At 44.0% G+C, this 22243-nt stretch overlaps 2 protein-coding genes and 1 pseudogene across 4 annotated transcripts in view; 1 reads left to right on the top strand and 2 right to left on the bottom strand.

Moving 5' to 3' along the window:
• LOC101940961 (collagen alpha-1(IX) chain-like) overlaps positions 1-11137 on the bottom strand; it is a 59629-nt gene extending 48492 nt beyond the window's left edge. For 2 of the 3 annotated variants that reach the window (XM_042860559.2, XM_024102861.3), the window contains exon 1: positions 10999-11137. The gene's annotated coding sequence lies outside the window, so the exon portion shown is untranslated. The remainder of the gene's footprint in view (positions 1-10998) is intronic. The other variant, XM_065584948.1, reaches the window with a different exon arrangement.
• LOC112059169 (U6 spliceosomal RNA) lies at positions 9609-9668 on the bottom strand (annotated as a pseudogene).
• A 197-nt stretch (positions 11138-11334) lies between the features above and the next one.
• LOC101934005 (enoyl-CoA hydratase EchA19-like) overlaps positions 11335-22243 on the top strand; it is a 37568-nt gene continuing 26659 nt past the window's right edge. Inside the window, exons 1-2 of the mRNA XM_005305960.5 lie at positions 11335-11488; positions 14566-14733. Coding sequence (XP_005306017.1) covers positions 11335-11488; positions 14566-14733 — 322 coding nt within the window. The remainder of the gene's footprint in view (positions 11489-14565; positions 14734-22243) is intronic.

Below are 22243 nucleotides of genomic sequence, written 5' to 3' on the forward strand. Positions count from 1 at the left end.
CCATAGTGGGCCGCTGTTTCAGTGCCCTGGACCGTATATGTGGAATGTGCACATTCAAGTCAGAGGCTCCAAATCAGCAGCTTTGTAGTGAATAGCTCAGTAACCACAGAAGAGTGCTGAGGACCATTTTCAAAAGTACCTTTAAATAATAAACTCATGTGTGTGTCCCATTAAGTCGCAATTCACAGCACCCCACTCACAATTTTGATCCAGGGGTGCCACTGCCTGATCTGTAGCTACACAGAAAATTTTATTCTCTCACGCTGTCAACTTGGCACCTTTTACAGCACACTAGTCTTGCCATATCTCCTCAGACCTAGAGCATACTCCCACACAGGGTCAGCCAGCTCTCCCGGCCAGTCCATGGCATGGAGGTGCAGCTATGGCTGAGCTCATTCTGTTCTCCAACTCAGCTGCTCCAAAGGAGAAGCTTCTAAGGTGCAGACCCTGTGCTTCTTTGAGACCTGGAGCTGCTATCTGAACAGTCCTTACATGGGTTGAATAAGATGGAATCCTTTTTCACTCCAACTTCCCTGCATGGGCATGATAGTAAGGCACAATCTAGGCCTGGAGGGTTTAGCCATATGATTTCCTCTGATTTTATTGCACACTGAGTGGCTACATAAAACCTCATGCATCACTCTGAAAACCACTTTGCATTGCATTACAATTTGAGAAGTATCTGCAGTACTCATTATCCCTTTGATAAACCCAGGCTTCTGTCACTTTTTTTTTTTTTTTTTTTTGGGTAAGGAGCTGTTTTCATTGCTGCTTTGCTAATATTTTTCATATCCATATTAAAAAAAACACTGCTGTAAATATCTTTCTTACGTCACTTCCCATGGGTCCAGATATTAGTCCAAGTTAGATATGCAGCTGGCTCCCCGCTTTCAAAGCTTCGCTCTGGATCATGGCCAGGGCCTTTGCAAATAAACTCTGAGGGTTTCTACAAACAGTGAACAGAGGCTACTGTAACCATCTCTGTTATTCATCATCAACTCCTTTACTTATTGGAATTCTGTAGACTTAAAAACTAGCCAAATAGTCTTCTTGGAGATATATAATCTATCCCAAAATAAAACAGAAGTAATTTAAAAGGCCTTATGATTTGCCAAGAAGGGTAATGATATTAATTATGCAGTAAAGAATAACCTGTGTTCTTTTGTTGCTTTAAAAGATTAAGATAGTCTTCTCAAGCCAAACAAGTAAGTCCAGGCAATGAACTGTATATGGTAATTGCACCACTCACTTTGTCATATTGAAGAAAATAACTCCAGATGAAATCCTGGCCCCATTGAAGTCAATGGCAAAACCCTCATTGACTTCAGCAGAGCCAGGATTTCACCATCTACGTTTTGTTCATAGGTGATTGGGTATAGAGACAAGACAGGCTCAAAAGGTGAAGGATATATAGGATTAGCCAGACCCGCTGGATCAATAGGTAATTTAACATAAGGCATATTAAGATTCTTAAGGGACCCTAGTATTTCAAAATAAAAATGTGTTGAGCCCGTGTAGCAAATTTTAGGTATCCTAAGAGGTGGAGTTTTCCTATAACTTTGAGTAAGATGAATGTGTGTGTAACAGGACAGCCTGCCCCTTTAAGGGTCAAGAGGCCTTGGGCCAGTCTGCCCTATTAAGTTAGTCCCCTCCATAATTAGCTGCCTCTCAGCCTGGAGGCTGGACAAATAAAGTAGGTGTTAGCCTGATCAACACCTGTGCTTCATAAAAAACATTGAGCAAACTCGGAGAGAGGAACTACAGGAAATAGGCTGTATTAGGCTCTGGGCCTGGCAAAGGGGCTCTGAGGTAGGGTATGCAGGAAGCAAGGTGGGCTTTGGGAGAAGCTGCTAGAGTTAGTGGGAACCTACTAGGAAAAAGAGTCTCTAGGGAGAAAGCCCTGGGAGACGGTGCTCAGATAAAAGAGCAAAGAAGAATTCTGCAGGGCCTGGGAATAGGGGTGCAGAGCAGGGAACTTCAATGAGTGATAGACTATGAGAACAACAAGGAGTCCGGTAGCACCTTAAAGACTAACAGATTTATTTGGGCATAAGCTTTCGTGGGTAAAAAACCCACTTTTTCAGATGTAACAGTGGGTTTTTTACCCATGAAAGCTTATGCCCAAATAAATCTGTTAGTCTTTAAAGTGCCACAGGACTCCTTGTTATTTTTGTGGATACAGACTAACATGGCTACCCCCTGATACTTGAGATATGAGAGGGACTCTAGGGAAAGCAGCCTAGGAGTTAGTGCTCTACAACAGAGGAGGGAATGGCTTAAAGGTAGACCAGAAGGAGTCAAGAACTGATCCTAGAAGGTGGACTGAAGAATAGTTCAAGAAAGGCAGAAGAATCATAGAATCTGAGGACTAGAAGGGACCTTGGGAGATCATCTAGTTCGGTCCCCTGCACTCAAGGCAGGAGTAAGTATTATCTAGACCAGGGGTGGGCAAACTACAGCCCGTGGGCCACATCCGGCCTGTCAGACCATTTAATCTGGCCCTCAGCTCCTGCTGCAGAGTGGGGTCGGGGGTTTGCCCCGTTCCATCCCTCCAGCCGGGGAGCAGGGTTGGGGGCTTGCCCCACTCTGCGGAGCTCCCATGAAGCAGCCGGCATGACCCCCTTCTGGCTCCTACGTAGTACGCGGAGGCGTAGCCAGGCAGCTCTGTGCACTACCCCGTCCGCAGGCACCGCCCCCGCAGCTCCCATTGGCCATGGTTCCCGGCCAATGGGAGCTGCAGGGGTGGCGCCTGTGGATGGGGCAGCACACAGACACCTGGCTGCGCCTCGGCACTGGAGGGAGGACATACTTCCAGCAGCTGATTGTGGTAAGCACCACCCGGAGCCTGCATCCCTAAGACCAGCTCGCACCCCAATCCCCTGCCACAGCCCTGATCCCCCTCCCACCCTCCAAACCCAATCCAAGCTGAGCACCCTCTTGTACCCCTTCCACCCTCCAAATCCTAAGCCCCACCCCAGAGCCCGCACCCCCGGTGCCCCAACAGCCTGCCCCATCCCTGATCCCCCTCTTGCCCTCTGAACCAATTGGTCCTAGCCTGGACCACCCTCCTGAACCCCAAACCTCTCATCCCTGGCCCCACCCCAGAGCTCGCACCCCCAGCCAGAGCCCTCACACTCCTCCCTCTTACCCCAAATCCCTGCCCCAGCCCTGATCCGCCTCCCACCTTCCAAACCCCTCAGTCCCAGCCTGGAGCCCCCTCCTGCACTCCAAACCCCTCAGCCCCACCCCAGAGCCCTCACACACACCCCGCAGCCCAGCCCATAGCCCCCTCCCACATCCTGAACTCCTCATTTCTGGCCCTACCCCAAAGCCTGCACCCCCAGCCGGAGCCCTCATCCCAACCCCCAATTTTGTGAGCATTCATGGCCCGCCATACAATTTCCATACCCCAATGTGGCCCTCAGGCCAAAAAGTTTGCCCACCCCTGATCTAGACCATCCATGACAGGTGTTTGTCTAACCTGCTCTTAAAAATCTCCAATGATAGAATAAATTATCTAAGGGGGTTGTGGAATCTCCCAGTGCTTAACCACCCTGACAGCCAGGAAGCTTTTTCTAATATCCAACCTAAATTGCCGTTGCTGCAATTTAAGCCTATTGCTTCTTGTCCTATCCTCCGAGGTCAACGAGAACAATTTTTCTCCCTCCTCCTTGTAAACAACCTTTTAAGTACTTGAAAACTGTTATGTCCCCTCTCAGTCTTCTCTTCTCCAGACTGAGCTAACCCAATTTTTTCAATCTTCCCTCATAGGTCATGTTTTCTAGATCTTTAATCATTTTTGTTGCTCTTCTCTGGACTTTCTCCAATTTGTTCACATCTTTCCTGAAATGTGGTGCTCAGAACTGGACACAATATTCCAGCTGAGGCCTAATCAGCATGGAGTAGAGCAGAAGAATTACTTCTCGTGTCTTGCTTACAACACTCCTGCTAATAGAGAATGATGCTTGGGTTTTTTGCAACAGTGTTACACTATTGACTCATCTTTAGCTTGTGATCCATGACCCACAGACCTCTTTGTGTAGTACTTTTTCCTAGGCAGTCATTTCCCATTTTGTATCTGTGTAACTAATGTTCCTTTCTAAGTGGAGTACTTGGCTTTGTTCTGATTGAATTTCATCCTACTTACTTCAGACCATTTCTCCAATTTGTCCAGATCTTTTTGAATTTACTTTGTCCTCCAAAGCACTTGCAACCCCTCTTAGCTTGATATCATCCACAAACTTCATAAGTGTACTCTTTATGCCATTATCTAAATTATTGATGAAGATATTGAACAGAACTGGACCCAGAACTGATCCCTGCAGGATTCCACTTGATATGGCCTTCCAGCTTGACTGTGAACCACTGATAACTACTCTCTGGAAACAGTTTTCCAACCGGTTATGCACACACCTTATAGTAGCTCCATCTATTGGCAATATACATACATCCATGTATTTCCCTTTGGTTTGTTTGATCTTTTGTTACCCTGGAAGGGAACTGAACTTGAAAGGTTTATTAGATGGAGATATGGGCCATGTAGGCTGCTACAGGATTGGTACCTAAAGATATTCAGTGGTTTTAAAAATTCCAGACTTGTCCCAGGGTAGAGTACATATTTTGTAATAAAGAACATTTACAGGAAGATATTGAAATTAGCTTTACATTTTTGAAGTACTAGCTAAACTTAATGTCCTTTATAAGGAGCAGCAGAATGGTTATTTGATGAAAGCATTCTGTTTTTCTATTATGATCAGAAAGTAGGGGTGCATGCTGATCTCTAGTGATTCAGGATTGACTCGCAGTTACAGAGAGATTTTAACACCACCAAGACAGGGACCATTAACCCCCCCCACACACATACACACACAAAATCATGAAAACCAAAGATTGGAGCCCACTGCAGTTATAAAATATGCAGCTTCCTGGGTTTCCCTGTAGGGAGTTATAGTCATAGAGAGGAGCATATGCTCCATGGTAGTATGCACGTAGACTGTTTATTTTAAAATCCTCTTTCTCTAAATGCTTTCTTCCTACTGTTACAATAAATAATACATTGGTTTGAAGAAAGTTGTTTTGTCTCTGCACACCACTGGTCACAGACCTCTAGGTAGAAGAACCACAAGTGCCTGAACTCTGTTTGACCTGACCATAGTTGACACATGGACCCTTGTGGCCAAAGGCCTGGTCTACAAATGGCAGAACTGCAGAATTCCACCTTAAGCTAGGTAAAAAGATGATGCCTGAGGCAGTACACCCAGAAAGATGACAAAGTACAGCTAGCCCTGTAACCATGACACTAGCTACCCCACAAACTTGTCCCAAGATTAAATAAAAAATTACTAGAACTAAGTACACTAACCTAAATGTGAACATCTGTTAGAAGAAACTTATTGCCAAGTGTCATAACATGGGCACATTTGTCAAACAATGTACAACACACAAAGCTGCTTCGATTTCACAAGCATAGCAAAGCTAGTCATCCTTATTGGCAACATAATTAGAATAATCTATTACTGGTCACTCTGTGAGCGTTGCCTTTTAAGCCAATGCATTGAATATGAAAAAGTTGTATGAAGAACTTGCTCTCAGGTTTGCATTCAAATGCATAGCATCACTGTCCAGGTGTATATTTATACTGAAGCACTGCTTTCTGTTTCGCTGTATTTCCTCCCATCTCAGGAGTGGGGTCTGTATCACCACTTGTGGGCAATCAGTAACACCAAGCATATTAAGAAATCCTCCTATGTCTTTGTGACGGGTTCGGTCACAGAGACCCCCTTGGGACTGTCACCTGATGTGCTAAGACTACCTCTGAGCCCATTTTCTCTGCCAGTTTGGGCCTCCAGAACCCTGCCTTGTTGAACCAGACACACCAGTCTGCTCCAACACAGACCCAAGGTCTGAACCATGCACCCCAAAGCTGCAGACTTAACTGAAAACAGCTTAAGAAGTGCTCCTGTCTCCAGCACCCAGACACCCAGCTCCCAATGGGATCAAAATCACAAATGCATCCGTTTTACTCCGTATAAAGTGTATACAGAGTAAACTCATAAACTGTCCGCCCTCTATAACACTGATAGAGAGATATGCACAACTGTTTGCTCCCCCAGGTATTAATTACTTACTCTGGGTTAATTAATAAGCAAAAGTGATTTTATTAAGTATAAAAAGTAGGATTTAAGTGGTTCCAAGTAATAACAGACAGAACAAAGTACCGGTAAATTACCAAGCAAAATAAAACAAAACACGCAAGTCTAAGCCTAATACATTAAGAAACTGATTACAGATAAAATCTCACCCTCAGAGATGTTCCAATAAGCTTCTTTCACAGACTGGACACCTTCCTAGTCTGGGCCCAATCCTTTCCCCTGGTACAGTTCTTGTTAGCTCCAGCTCAGGTGGTAACTAGGGGATTTCTCATGACTGGAACCTCCTTTGTTTTGTTTCACCCCCTTATATAGCTTTGGCACAAGGCGGGAATCTTTTGTCTCTCTTGGTCCCCACTCCTCCTTCTAAATGAAAAAGCACCAGGTTTAAGATGAATTCCAGTACCAGGTGACATGGTCACATGTCCTGTGAGACCCCAAGCCTTCATTCTTCCTAGTCTGACTCACAGGAAGGCTTGCAAGTAAACAGAGCCATTTACAAGCCATCAAGCCATCAAGATTCCAAACCACCATTAATGGCCCACATTTTGCATAATTACAATAGGACCTCAGAATTATATTTCCTATTTCTAGTTTCAGATACAAGAATGATACTTTTATACAAATAGGATGACCATGCTCAGTAGGTTATAAGCTTTCGAATGATATCTTACAAGAGACCTTTTGCATGAAGCATATTCCAGTTACATTATATTCACACTCATTAACATATTTTCATAAAATCATATGGAGTGCAACATCACAGTCATAAAAAAACCCTCTTTTACCCATTGCTTATGTTCTGGCAAAGAGGGAAAAATACTGGAGTAATCAAGATGTTTGGAAACCATAGCTTTCTGGAAACCATGCAGATGGCAGCACAGAGAGGACTAGGACATAATGCATTAATTATATCCCTAGCCACTCATTTTTCCATTACAGACAGGGTTGATAGATTCTTTTGCAAACATGGTAATAAATTTCTGCATGCCTTATAAAGGGTCCAAAGACTCCATTTAGCAGGTCACTCAGGTCTATCCCCCAGAAATGCTGCACCCTTTGTGCTTGATGCTTATTTCACTTATTTGGCAGAAATCTGTAGTGATTCCACAGTCATCAAGGCAGTGACACTAGTGTAAACCTAGTGTGAGGTTAGAAACAGCCTATCTACAACTGTCATGCTGGGTATGCACTCAAGTATGATAGACCTTCTTTGTGACCACCTGCCATCCTTGTCACTTTCCATTAAGAAGAAAGTTAACACAGGCATATAATTAAAAGGCATAGCCATTTAAACCAATATTTGCCTGTAGCTAAAGGATGTAAAAAATTACTATTTGGTAATCAATTCAAAATAAAAGACTAGCAACACTTTAAAACAAACAGTTTGGGTCCTAGGAAAACAGCATTACTCAGTTATCTATATCTACATCCTACATATATACAATCTACATTAACACAGAGTTAATTATTTCAAAATTATTCACCAAAAAGCCTATATTGGCACTCCCATTACATGCAGTAACAGAGAGAGGAACTCAAAGTAGTGGCTGCTTAGCAGTAGTGTTCATATGTCACTAATGTAGAAGCACTGCATGAAAGCATATTCTCCTATGGTTTGCTATTACATATGTAGACTATCAGAATAAACTGAAAGCAGAAGTTCATCCCCCCAACCTCTAAGTAATGATTTTAATTTAATTAATAAACAATTACCATTGAACCAGGCTGCAATGTACCTACATGTTATTAAAATGTTCTGTATTACTATAATTACTGAACAGCTGCCTGCCAGTTAAATGGTAGATGTGGGTCACCTGCTCAGTTGATACAATCACCTGATGAGTGTGGCAAAGCTCAGCAGGGTAACCAGGGTAACAACACTAAACTTGTTAAAAATTGCAGTGATAGCTTCCAGCTGGCTACCTCTGACTACAGAAGCACTGTTTTATGACAAAGATGGGGAAAAACCAAAGGAAAGAAAAGCTGGACTTCCCCCTAGTCCATTCTGTAACTGTTCCAATGACCACACAAGAATAAGGCTTGTAAAACTGGATCTGTGGCTAGCCACAGTGACTAATACAGGTCAGAGGTGAGCTGAAGCCAGTTTGCACCGGTTCGCGGGAACCGGTTGTTAAATTTAGAAGCCCTTTGAGAACCGGTTGTCCAACCGGTTCTCAAAGGGCTTTTAAATTGAAAGTGGCGCCTTAGGTGCTGACTCCGTGCTCCAGCAGCTCCCCACCCCCAACCCCAGCTCACCTCTGCTCCACTTCTGCCTCCTCCCCTGAACGCTCTGCCCACCTTCTCCTCCACCCCCGCTTCCTGCGAATCAGCTGTTTGCGTGGGAAGCTTGGGAGGGCTGAGAAGCAAGCGGCGGCTTCACGCTCAGGCCCAGGGAGGCGGAGACGGAGCAGAGGTGAGCTGGGGCGGGGGTGGTGCGAGAAGGGCCGCCCACGCTGTGGCAGGTAACCCCCTGCTCCCCTCTAGCTACGCTACCCCACCCCTAGGAGCCAGAGGGACCTGCCGGATGCTTCCCGGGAGCCGCCCCAGGTAAGCACCGCCGGGACTTCGACTCCCCATCTCATCCCCCGGCAGGTCCCTCTGACTCGTAGGGGTGGGGCAGGATGGGCACCCACTATGGTGCCCCACGAGACCCTCCTGTCCGGCCCCTGAGCTCCTGGCTGGGGAGGCTAGTCCCCGGCTGTTCCCCCTCCCCCGCAGCTTCAGCTTGCCCTGCCGCCGGTGCATGATCTGGGCGGTGGGCTGCAAGCTCAGCCTGACCTGGTGCTCCAGGCGCTGCACGGCGGCTGCGTGGCCCGGATCCAGCCGAGCGGTGTGGCTGTAGTGCCACCAGCCACCTCCCGGCAGCTCAGTAAGGGAGCAGGGAGGGGGTGTTGGATAGAGGGCAGGGGAGTTCGGGGTGGTGGTGGTGGGGTGGATAGGGGTTGGGGTGGTCAGAGGGCGGGGAACCGGGGGATTGAATGGGGGCAAGGGTCCCGGGGGGGCAGTCAGGAAGGAGCAGGGGTTGGATGGGGCGGTGGGAGGCAGTCAGGGGCAGGGGTTCCAGGGGTAGTGAGGGGACAGAGAGAAGGGGTCGTTGGATGGGGCAGGGGTCCCGGGGGGCCATCAGGAATGAGAGGAGGGGTTGGATGGGGTGGCAGGGGGCAGTCAGGGGACAGGGAAGGGGGGTGGATGGGGCAGGGGTCCCGGGGGTGTGTCAAGGAACGTGGGGGGTGGATGGGGCATGGGTTCCGGGGGTGGGGGGGTCAAGGAACACAGGGGGTTGGATGGGGCGGGAGTCCCGGGCGGCGGGCCACGACCCCCTCGTGGGGTGAGGAGGGAACCGGTTGTTAAGATTTTGGCAGTTCATCACTGATACAGGTGAAACAGTGCAAAGGACTCAGCAAAACTCTGATAGCACATTAGGGAAATATAAGTAAGACAAAGGAGATGGGGAGTAGGGAACATGCTAATCTTCTCTGTATCGTTCCAATTTTAGTATATGTGCTACCTATAGACTGTAATGGAACTAGTAGTTGAATGACTGATGCAGACATGAGTAGTATGGAGAGGCTGACTCGATCAATTTAACAGCTGATCAGAAATGGAAAGTATGGAAAATGATCACAATGGGTATGAGTGCTCAGGGTTAATGCCATTACAAAACTCGGAGTTAAACAGAAAATAGAGATATGCGATTAACATCCAGTGTGCAAGAACATTGCCACAAAGTTTCAAATTTACAGTGTTTGAGGACTATGTTGCTGCTCTTAGAGAAGACATGAAGGTAGCATACAATTTTTGCCTGGCAAGTGTTACATAGTTTTTTTAATATTACCAATTTCCTGTTTTTGACCTGTTTCACTGCAATGAGTGTGTGTGCAGTGCGCTCTTGAAAAAGTATGTCACTTCGAACGAGCTTAGTGATTACAGATACACATCAAAATCCCTTACTCCCAACTGTTACATGTAATTATTTGAACGAACTGTATTTCATGAGTAATTTACAGGGCATACTGGTGCAGCTGAAGTCAGCTAGATACCTGATTAAATCTTCTCCTATGCCTTGCACTTGTCAAAACACAATTTTGGTCTGGTCTATGCACAAATTTTGAATCAGGATAACTACATGTGTTAGGAGTGTGATTTTTACTGGAATTAACTTAGGTGCTGGAACTAGGGGTGCCGCCATACCCCCTGTGTTGAAGTGGTTTCCATCATATATAGGATTTACAGTTTGGTTCAATGGATCTCAGCACCCCCACTATAAAAATTGTTCCAGCACCAATGCTGGAATAGTGATACTACTCCTAGTGTTGCAGTACAAAGACAAACTCCTAATTATAGTGGTACAAAGATGCTGTTTTACTGCTACGGCTTATTTCTCTTCTAGGAGAGGAAATAGTATACTGGAATAATTGTGTCTACAATAGAGGGTGGGGTTGCACTGCTTTAGCTTTCCTGGTATAATTAAAGTGACATAACCCCTTCATCAAGTAAAGGTGTCAGAGGACAATACAAACAGAGATTAAAAACCAGCAATGTCTGTCTGATTTGCAAAGATTAATATTTAATCCCAGTCACTTTCCCTAGAGTTCATGAAGCCTCACTGCCACCAATGTAGTGTCATGCAGTTGTTATAGTGCTTAGTACAAAGATGGCACCTAAAGCAGCAACAGGGGGCAGTTCTGCCGGGGATATTGACAGGGAGCACATTCCCCTGCTCTCAGCGGGGCTGGAATAAGGTCTGGCACACCCAGTAGAAGACTGGACTCTGTATTTCCTGGCCCAAAGACGATCTCATGATCTGGGTCCAGGGGCTAACAATGGTCGATACCCCATTACATACCAGAGATCAGCACCTACTGGCTCCATTTGCAGCTGCCTCCACAATGACCCTCCGCGCCCCCTGACAGCTGAAGAGATGGCTATCTTCTCTCAGGCCGGATTGCGGCTTCAGTGGTGACGAGACAAATGGGAGGGGGAGGGAACAACGGGACCGTGGCCATTTTGAAAGAGAGCAGAGATCAACAGCCGCTCAGCCCACGAGGGAGCTGGTCAGTGCGTGGTGTCACAGCTGGGTCTCGCTGCGCCGCGCCTTGCGCGCTGGCACCATCCGAGTGGCCGGGGCCAGCGGTGCGCGGAGCCCGGCTTCGGAATCGTGCTGCTGCCCGCGCTGGGGGGGATGTCCAGGCAGCTCATGCGCAACCCTGCGCGCCTCCTCTTCAGCTGGGCCCTGGGCAGGAACCAGATGGCAACAGCAGCAGGTGCCTCTGCTAGGGAGACCTCTTCCTCCTCCTCCTCGGCTGCAGCAGGAGCAGGGACACCGGGACACGAAGGTTTGTGTCTCTGCGTCCCCGGCAGAGGGCAATGCTCACTGGGCTGCTGACGGGACAACACTTACGGGGTGGAGGGAGGGAGGTTCAGCGAGGCGGCTGCTGCTGCACACTGGAGCGTGCGATGTGGAAGCGACTCGCCTGCCGTCCCTCCCGCGCATGGGAGCGGCAAAGCCACCCCGTGCCCTTCGCTGCAGTGCGAGAGCCGCCAGCCGGACCCTCCCTGCGGCTTCGCGCCTGCAGTCGCGACCACGTTGCTAGATTACAAGCCGTCTCGGAGCCTGCGTGGTTTTTAGGAGGCCCCTCACCCCATGGCCCTTAGTAAATGCCACGGTTTACGCGCTGATCGATAATAACTCCCTTCGCTTCGAGAGGCTTTTGGGTCCTATCAAATGACCATTTAGGAAGGATCAGCATTAAATTCTGAGTAATGTGTCCCAGTGTGGGAGCTGCAGAGCCTAAGCTGATTTATAGGGGGCTCTGGGCAGTTTATTTATTAAACTTGAAAACCAAAATAGGAATTCTTGATTATTTGGGGACCCCAAGTTTTCATGTGTCTTGATGACATTCCATTTCTTTTGTTGGAAATTTGACCTCAACATGAAAAACCGCCGTACCCTAAGCTGAAGACAATGGTTCAGATTTGGTGTTACCCTCTGCCTGCTTTGCCCCCTTGCAGAGCAGCTGATAACCCACTTCAGCCAGGTTTATGGCCCCCTTGTGTCATCAGAGTGGCACAAAGCTGGTGAGTGTACCAGTGAATCTGACCGGAAGATGCATACAACAGAATGGAGACTAAAGGATAGCATCCTAGTTGGAGAAGTGATGACGCAGGACCTCTGCTTATGTTTCCTTCATGAGATAGATGCTTTGCCTAGAGAGAAGTCTTCACCCTGCACTGGACAAAATGAAACTGATGAAAAAATGGTAAATTATACAACAGGTGACTCAAGCTGCTGCTTCTTCTTCTTTTTTTAAATTAAGGGTGCTGCAGTCTTAAAGAACTGCCATTGGATGTAGTGCTCTACTGACTGAGCCCTGTCACTAGCTTGCTGTTTCATTTTTGAATAGCAGTGAATTTCTTGATTCTAAAGCCCCATTCTGCTCTCTTCTCCAACCCCTATGCTTCATGAAGGGTGAAGTCCTGTTCTGAGACCTTAAGTGGGATTTGTATGGGTCAGAGGATTTGTGCCGACTCATCACCCAGTTGAATTTCACTCAGAAAGGGTCAAGCTTTAGAAGTATAGATGGATGAACATGCATTTAAAATTAAATGCTATCTGCAGTTTGGGGTGGCTGTAGACTGCCATAAATATGTTTCATAAACAGTGAGAATAAAGGCTGATTTTACTTTAATCACCCTACAGATGTAACAGTCCCTTGGAAGTGGAGTGTCTTATTGCTGTTGTTACATCCCAAGGGAAAAATCCTGGCTCATAATTGGCTAAAACAGTGATGTGATGAGTTAGTAGACTTCTGCTGTCTAGGCTCCTCAGCGGTGAGCAATATTGAGATCTAGAGCAATATTAATCAATCAGATCACATATGTCAAACAAATAAATGCATCCTGAGTGGATGCATCTGAGGTTAGTAAAAACTATCTGTCTCTAGCCGATCCAACAGCAGTTCTTATTTCTTTCAATGTAAAATGTATAACACCTATCCTGGACTCTAGGAGCCTATGCCAATAGCTTAAAATAACTTTAGAAGCATAGCCAACAGCTTCTCCTGCACCCCAAATAGTAATAAAATAAAGTCCTCCAAGTGCCCCTTCCTGCACAAACATCATCCCTTATATCCCCCCAAACTTGTGTAAACAGATAACTATGCAGAATGCCCTGACTGTTCACAGACTCAGGTTGTTTTGAACCAATGGGGGAATTGGGTTCCAAAGCTGAGGGCTCCTCACAGGAAATATCCTGCTGGGAGACCCCACCCCTTTCTCCTTTACGTGGAAGAACCTCTGCAAATTACAGCTGTGGTAGTGTGGAACATGGAAAAATGTGATCTCTCAGTTATAAAGGTCTTCCTGACTGTCCCATGAGAAGTGAATAACTGGGCCAGATCTCCAGCTTTTGTAAATCGGATTTGTTCTATCGAGACCAGGGAAATGAGGCCAATTTACACCAGCTGAGAATCTGTCACACTGTTTTTTTGTTTTTTTTTCCTGGACTTCAGACTTCAGGTCCCTATAGACTACTACTGCTTTAAAGGAAAAACGGTCACATTTTCAATTACGTACGATGAAAACATTTAGAATATATGTAAAATTACAGGTACTGAGCCAAATTCTGCTCTTAGTTTCATTGCTGCTGTTCTGGAATATCTCCTTTTAAATTCATGCAGTGCCTAGAATCCCCAGCTACGACTGAGACCCCGTTGTACTGGGTACAGTACGCACACTTAGTAAGAAACCCCAGAGAGTAAATCCAACTTCTTACACTGAGACCAGAATTGGACCCCTTGGTTTTCTATTTTGGTAGAAAGAGAGAGTTACTGTATCTTAAGGTAAATATGATTATTTACTACTTTCAAAATTAATCCTGTTAGAAGTTAATGTTTATTGTAAAATGGGTTACTGAGGGCTGTTTTAAGCAACTTGATTGCCTGCTTTGCTTAACATTAATTCTGTAGAAATTTCTTGTACCTCCAATACCAGTTGAAACTACTTCTTGCATTTAAAAATAACTTTTTTCCTTCATTTTTTAGCAATAACAATGACATCACAGCGCATTTCACCCAGAAGAGTGATGCCCCAGCTGTGTTTGAAACCATCCGCTCTTCACAGCTGGTCTTTGTTATTAATTCTCGGGAAATATCTTCTGTCCTTATTTACTGTTGCTTAAATACAAGCCTGGCAAAGATACTGTATATTAAAATGTTTAAAAATGTTCATGAAGGAATGATGTAAGTGGTAAAAATAATATGTTGGATTTACCTCTGTTTATTTTAAATGTCTCTGTCGTCTAATAATAATAACATTTTAAGCCTTTCAGATCCCTTTTTTAATATATTAATGACTTACTAAAAAGAATGTAAGTACATTTTTACGCTGATTGTTTTTCTTCTCCCCCACGCAGGGAAGAAGAATGTAGTCACTGAAAGACATGGAACCATCATGACAATTGGGATTAACAGGCCAGAAGCCAGGAATGCTGTGAATCAGGAGACTGCAGCAATGCTTCTGCAGGCATTCACCTCATTTGAAGATGATACCTCACTAACTGTCTCTGTACTTCATGGAATAGGTGAGATTTGTTATAGCCCTGGCTGGAACCCTCCCTCCTCCAACCCCCTCAGCGGGTGGTCATCAGGCTGTTATAATTAGACCCAACATTTGAATCCAACGTGCTTTCCAGCCATCTGGGTCTGGATAGAGTCCAGTCACTGTCTGACTGAGCCTTTAGGGCATGCTCCTGGCATGCAGACTCCCTGTCTGGCCCTCTTCTTGGGATGTGGGACTCCTCAGTGTAGTTGCCCTCAGCCTCAAGACCAGTGCTAAAACTCCCCTTCTGTCTGTGCATGGTTTCCTCATAGCTCTAGTTTATAGTTTAACTCTTTGGAGACACATGTCAGTTAAAGTAGGGAACACAGACTTTATAAAGGAACTTCTTAAACACAAATACTTTACTCATAGACAGCACAGCAGAATTACAGATGTAGGCAAAACAATAAACACATGAATGAAATTCCTCTCCTGCCCCCCCAGAGGCCAGAGTCCTCACTGCTTCAGAGAGTTTTTAGGGTTTTGGTCAGTTTCTTTGGGGGAAGGGAAAGCCCGTTCTGTGCCCACTTTTCCACCTGTGTCCTCTATTTCTTGTGACAGGCTGACTGTCTTGCCCAAAGTGCTCATCTCTTTTAAAAAAGCAATCTGTAACATCTTTTCTTTTTCTGTCCTTGTGCCAGGGATTTTCTGTGCCCCAATCTCCCAAGGCTTGCTAGGCAAAGAGTTTTTAAAACTCAGTGGTTCTGCTTGTAACAACCTCCATTGGCCATTCAGGGCAAAGCTATTCAGTTGTTGATGGCCCTATTTTACTTCTCCAGACATAGTTTGTTCACTACATGCCAGGGCCACCAAATGGATGATCTAATTCACAATGGCTGTTACAACCATAAATGGTATTGGGGATTTATATGTTGATCCAAACATATTCCCCAAACTGTCACAAGGCTATTCTCTTCCCCCTGAGATTAATCTTCTACAGTTCTAAAAAAAATGGAATTATTAATTTCTACAGAGAGGTCTGGTACACGGCTCTACCTTGTTTGAACAGTAGGTGATGAAAAAGCCTTTTTGAGTTTATTTAACCCATGCATGTCTTCTTATCAATCTAAACACACGACTGAATAAATGAATAGTGAAGTATGATTTACATCCAAAAGCATGATTCTGCAAACACTTGCACACGTGAGTAACTTTATGCTCATGAATAACTTGTATGTAAAATGTTTACAGGATCAAAGTTAATTAGGGTCTTGCTCCTACAGACTCACAAGTATGAAAAAAAAAATTGGGGAGAGGGGGGGACTCATGCTATATTTTCACAGACAGTGAAGTGAACACTGATTTTTGGATGCCTCATATTTTGTGTGCCCAGCTTGAGACATGTTGGTCATGAACTTCAGAGGTGCTGCTCACACCTCTGATGCTCATGCTGACTTCCAGAGGAGCTGTGAGTACTCAACACTTTGGAAAATCAGTCCGAAGTTGTCTCAGGCTTGGCATTCAAAAATGGAGGAACCCAAAATAAATGACCACTGTTGAACATTTTGGCAATGGTATACCTTCACAGGCAGTGAAGTGGTTAATTATAACCTGATTTTGGTCAGAGTCTCTTTTCTCTAATAAACATCACTGTTTATATTGCTGCCTTTTCAGCAAAATAGCAGCTGTTCCCAGATGCTGCTAGGCTTTTTTACTCATGTTTTCTTGACGGTGTCAATGTACATGTTCACTTATACACTGAACTTAAAGTTATGAAGAGGTAAAATATTTTAGATACAACTAACTGAATTCATTTGATGCTTGTTGTAAAATGTGTCCTTGAGTAATAGTTGTTTATAAGCTAGTAAGAAACTCTAGAGACAAATTCCTGTTTTTGTTCTTTGAAATATGTATAATATCATGACAATTATGCTTGAGGGTCAGATACCCAGCTGGTATAAATCAACATAGCTCCATTGATTTTCATTAACTGAAAATCTGGCTGTTGGAGGTTTTTTACTGTAATTATACTGCTCAGGTGCTGTGTTACTTTTGAGAAAACTTTTATATTTGAGATTATTCTACTCTAGGTGACAAAAAAACAAACAAAAAACCCCGATGACTTATTTTGTCCAATACAAATGACTTATTGTGCCCACGGACGAGGGTAAGACAAGGAACATGTATTTGAAAATCAAAACAGGAAATGAGAACATGCATATTATTTAAGATGCATGTGCAGTTTTTTCTTGCTTTATTCATTTATCTTGGAAGCACTGCAGTTGAATTTAGGATGACTGAGACATAAAATCCAGCACTTGGAAAAAAACAACCCCACCCTAAACTTCAAAGAGTATATGAAAGTACTTGTGTGAATTGTCAGATGGAGGTAGCAAAATAAGAAGAGACACATTGCTAAACTTTAATTAGAAATAGCTGTCTTGTCATTATCCAGAGAGGAGGAAAACATTCACATTCATGGTGGAAATAACATGTTAGTTGTTTACAGTTAGAACATTTAGTAGCAATTCCAGCAGTGGCTGCCACACCAGTTTAAAGACAGTTTACATTTGCAGGGTCAAATCCTGGCCAAGACACTTCACATTTACTTCTGCAGGATCAGTATTTATAACTAATTGCTCCTATTATTTTAATAACTTTTTGTGCGTTCCTCTAATTCCCTATTCCTTGGCCTGCCTTGATAGCTCTCAGTAGTCAGAGATGCTTTTATCACCACTATGTTTGGAGATCTATATTTTGCTCCAGTTTAATTATTTTAGTTAAAATATACACATGCATGTGTATCTTATTATATAAATAGCTCAGCACCCAAGGCTCTAAAGTTGTAACCATTTAAATTGTGAGATTTGTAGATGTCATTGATGCAAATTAATTCATTTCTAGGTTGTGTTTCTTTTAAAAAAAACCAAAAACCACAAAACACTTTAAAATACAGGCCCAACGAGTAAGGCCTGTTAGTTTTTAAACTGGAAAAAAGGCCAAATAAAAACAGTGTCTCATTTTTGAGAGAAGACATTAATTTTTCTCAGGGGAGGAACAGGTCCAATACCCAACCTGCCATTAGAGTTTGTGTGTGGAGATTGCTACACTTTTCCAAACCAAGCAGGTAGTTTTCTAGATCAGCCTTGACTTTGACATGGGCCTATAATAGGATTTAGCTGGCTGAGTTAATTAGTTTGTATTTTCTTTAACTTAATCTCTCATCTCTGACCCAGATCCACTAAATTTTTAATCAGTGACACTCAGTCTTCCGGGAATGAGTTATCAAAGGCAACTGGACTTGTGGCCTTCTCTGTGGTATTTATTTAATTTATGCCAGTGTATGTAATGATTGAGCTCTTAGGTGTGTATGGTTCAGCAAGAACAGACTCAATTACCCATTTTACAAGAAAACTCTCTCTTATTCACTACAAGAAAAACTCACTGAGCCAAATTCACCCCTGGTGTAACTTCACTGATTTCAGTAGTTACAGCGGGTATGGCTTTGGTTTATTGGCTCTGTTCATACATCTCATAGTTTCTCTAGCCTCACTCTTCTCACTTCCCAGTCTGCCTTTATATGATTCCTCTCACTCAGCATCCTAACTCCCAAACCAGCTATCAGCACAAAAGCAATAACTGTCTTATCACTGGGCGCTACCATGTATTACAGGCAAACACTTATATTCCTTGTATTCCTTGGTCTGTTTAAAAGAGAACTGGATAAATTCATGGTGGTTAAGTCCATTAATGGCTATTAGCCAGGATGGGTAAGGAATGGTGTCCCTAGCCTCTGTTTGTCAGAGGATGGAGATGGATGGCAGGAGAGAGATCACTTGATCTTTGCCTGTTGGTCCACTCCCTCTCGGGCACCTGGCATTGGCCACTGTCGGTAGACAGAATACTGGGCTAGATGGACCTTTGGTCTGACCCAGTACGGCCGTTCTTATGTTATGTTCTTGTCTTTCTGGTGTCTTCTGAAAAGACAAGATTTTTAAAAGTGACTTGTGATTATTATTATTGTTGGTGCTTCAAACTTCAGGTGCCCAAAATTGAGATACCATAAAGGGACTTAGCTTTCAGAAAGTGCTGAGCCCACTTTCTGAAAATCAGGCCCCTTTCAAGTATTGCAAGTCAGGCACCCAAAAATTGAGGCACCCAGAATCACAAGTCACTTTTGAAAACTTCACCCTAGGGTGTTTTTTGTTCTCCCCCCCCCCCCCCCCCCGTCTCCAGACTGGGTCATTCGGCTTCATAATACTTAATACATACAGAATACATGCTAACAATGCTAATACATGCTTAATATTAATACATGACAGTTCTTATTCAAATATAAAGGCGGTGCTAGGCTAGAGTCAGTGGTATTACTGAAGTCCTGGGAAATTTACAGAAGTGTTGTAGACTAAAAAAAGGAAAGTTGTGTGTATATTTCAGAGCTTTACATCCCCGGCACATATGCATGGGTTATTTATGCCACCCTAACTGAATTAACAGAGAGAATTAGAACGTTGAATTTTGCAGCCTCGTACAGTGGTTCCATCTGTTAAACTGTATCGGGGAGGTTCTTGCTCTGTGGCCTTTTATGTTTTAGAGACAGCAAGGGATTTCTGTCCGTTGTATAGTTGAATATTAAAGTAAATGTGGTGGGCTGCAATGTTTTGATTTTCATTGTGGTGGAGCAGCAAGCAGCAGTGCTTTCTACTGCTTCCAGCACTCCGCAGTAACGATACCGCAGTCATGCAAGAAATGGTCTGAATTCACTCTTTCCGCTGCGGGTAGCTGTGTGGAGGAGGCACACTTTCAGTGATAAAGAAGTGGAGGGGGTGGAAGGGCGAATAGGTTTTTGGCATGCAGCGGTGAGAACCCTGGAAGTGAATTCTTGTTTACTTTGTCTTCACTTTCTTTTAAATGACACATCCTTACAGAATGCAGCCTTTATTCAGTGTTTAATCATAAAATTGGAATCCGCAAAGGAAGAGAATATGGAGGGTTACTAAAAAGTCAGTGCAATGCTGATATTAGACCAGGATCTTCAGTGCCAAAAGACCAATCTCTTCATTTTCTTTCACCATCAAAAGTTTTTATTTCTATGTTTACTTTTTAAGAAGCTGTTTCATAATCGAAGCCAGCATATGATACCACTGTCTAGTCTTGCCATAGCCCAAATGGTTGTAAACATGCAACTTGTGGCCTCCGGGCACCTATGTGAGATTAGGTGGCCTTGCTGCTCTTCATAGAACCTCAGATTTAAATATAGGAATAATGTGTATTGTATTAGGTGACATAAAGGCAAATTCTTCCCCATACACTCCTTTGAGGAGCTGGAGTGGCCTGCCTGCATGGGACTTGCATGGTTCCCCAGGGCTGGAGTAGGGCTGGGCTCCATGCCATGGGCGTGAACCTCTTGTGCCTTACAAAGCCAATCTTCCTGGAAGCACACTGTGCCCCAGCGCACAGGGGAGGAGTAGGAGGTTTGCTAGTTGATCCCTGGCTACACGGATCTACTGGGCCTTCTTAAGGGAGTTTGTGCTGCAGAGATTGTAGCTTTGAGATTGCAGTGGTGGGCATGAAGTAGTTTAGTTGCTGTTCACAACTGTGAGAGAATCTTCTTCTTCGTCCCGCCCTCTGCCCCAATAGAACTAAGACCAGGAGAGTTGGTACAGGCTAGAGATTTTTTTTCTTTAAAGTCCATTTCTGGAATAGTGAACACCACCAGTGTCGCCCTTTCTTTCCCCCAAAGAACTTTGATCTGCGATAGGTAAAAGCTGATGGTGTATTCTGAAGTAACTTGATGTTTTCTCTTGTTTGTTTGAAAACTGAGATGCAAACAGGACTACACTACTAAACTGTAAACACTACTGTATTAATATAGCTCTGAGTGCAATAACTTGTGTCATACTGCACTGCAGAAATGCACTGCAGAAAGCTGTCCTTGTGTCTCATTCACAAATGATTTTGTCTTGGGAGACAGTCTTGGGAGACCTTTCAGAGTCTCTTTCAGGATTAATAGCAGAGTTGTTCTTGTTCCTCATACCCATTAACAGAGGTTAATTTTCAAAACAAAATTACTTTGCACTTATTTATCTTCATTATTCATCTCCCCAATATTAAATGTGTTTTGAAAATTGTCATGGAGATGCTTAACTTACACAGCTTCACATAAACTATTTTATTGGAAAAAGTGTTGGAGAGCTAATGACACTCATTTGGTTTATGTTAAGAGTATTTAATACCCACTATTACATGCTATTGCATTGACTAATGATTTGGAACATAAAACAGAAGTTGGTTTTGTAGCATCCCTTGGAGGAATCTTACAGAAAGTTTAGAGGTTGTGGCTAGAACATGTGTTTTAACCTAGTTTTAGTATAATTGGGTGCAGTCCACACTGGCTGGCCAAACTGGCTTATAGCCCAGTTCAGCCACAACCATTTTTAAGACCTGCTTAACCACAGCTGTTAAACACTGTTATCTGGCTTTTGCAGAAAAGGCTTTAATTCATACTCAGGGTCATGCTTTTACAGCCGTGATTTGGGAGATTTCCTTAACCGGAACATGGATTGTTTGATTCAAACCTGTATGAAACTTTTCTTCCAAGAATTCATTTTCTGACATGGATTTCTTTTAAAATTCTAGACTTGATATTTCCTTCATCTCATTCACACAGCTAACTTGAATGAAGAGAGTTTAATTTTGTGTCAGTGTGTTGTGTAACTCCTAGGTGAATTTAGCACTTATGAAAATGTCATTCTTAGTTATCTTCTAACCGTAGCTCAGTCTGGATTTTGAGTAGCAATATGTGTTTCTACAGTAGTTGTTGGCTTTCCACATTCAGTGACTGCTCCTTTCTTGTATCTCACAGTAACTTTCATGAGAGAGCTTCTCCATATTCATTTATTAGTCAGGTGTCTAACCCTTCCTTGGGAACTAACTTTCATCCTGAGTTACTATATTTTCCTCCTTTCAGGCTTCTGCGTTAACTGCTGTCATGCAGCCTTTCTTGTAAGGAAAACGCTACCTTAGTTCATCTTGTTCCATTAGATTATTGCATGTTATCAAGAGATCGTGACACTATTTCTTATTTTTTTCCTCTCTTCCTTCCAGATTCTTTACCAAGGAGGTTTTGGAGTTCCAACAAAATCATCTCAAAATTAAAGGGCAAATTCTGCCCAGCTTTATGTGAGTGCACAATGTGGGTGAGGCCACAAATATCCTCTCCCCATTCTTCCACTACCCTGGCAAGGCCCAACCTAAATTGCACTTCCTGTGCGTAGGGGAGTGATAAGATTGCTCCATCCTTACTTGCAGTGTACATGCTGTCCCAGAGGTTACAGGGACTAGGCAGGATCATGACTGTATCCCTGCACACTGACAAGGGGAGCTCCCTATAGCGTGTATAGCAGCTATCTCTGTACACACAGGAAGAATGTTTTCTCTCAGGCAGAATGCCTCTCGAGTGTTCTCTCTGGGGCAGTGTGGCTCTGCAGTGCCCTCCCCGATAAGGCACAATTAAGCCCTTTATCTGCTTTCTTTCCCTGACATCATTTGTC

The sequence above is a fragment of the Chrysemys picta genome, chromosome 2, assembly GCF_011386835.1.
Source record: "Chrysemys picta bellii isolate R12L10 chromosome 2, ASM1138683v2, whole genome shotgun sequence".
In the NCBI taxonomy this organism is placed as follows: domain Eukaryota; kingdom Metazoa; phylum Chordata; order Testudines; family Emydidae; genus Chrysemys; species Chrysemys picta.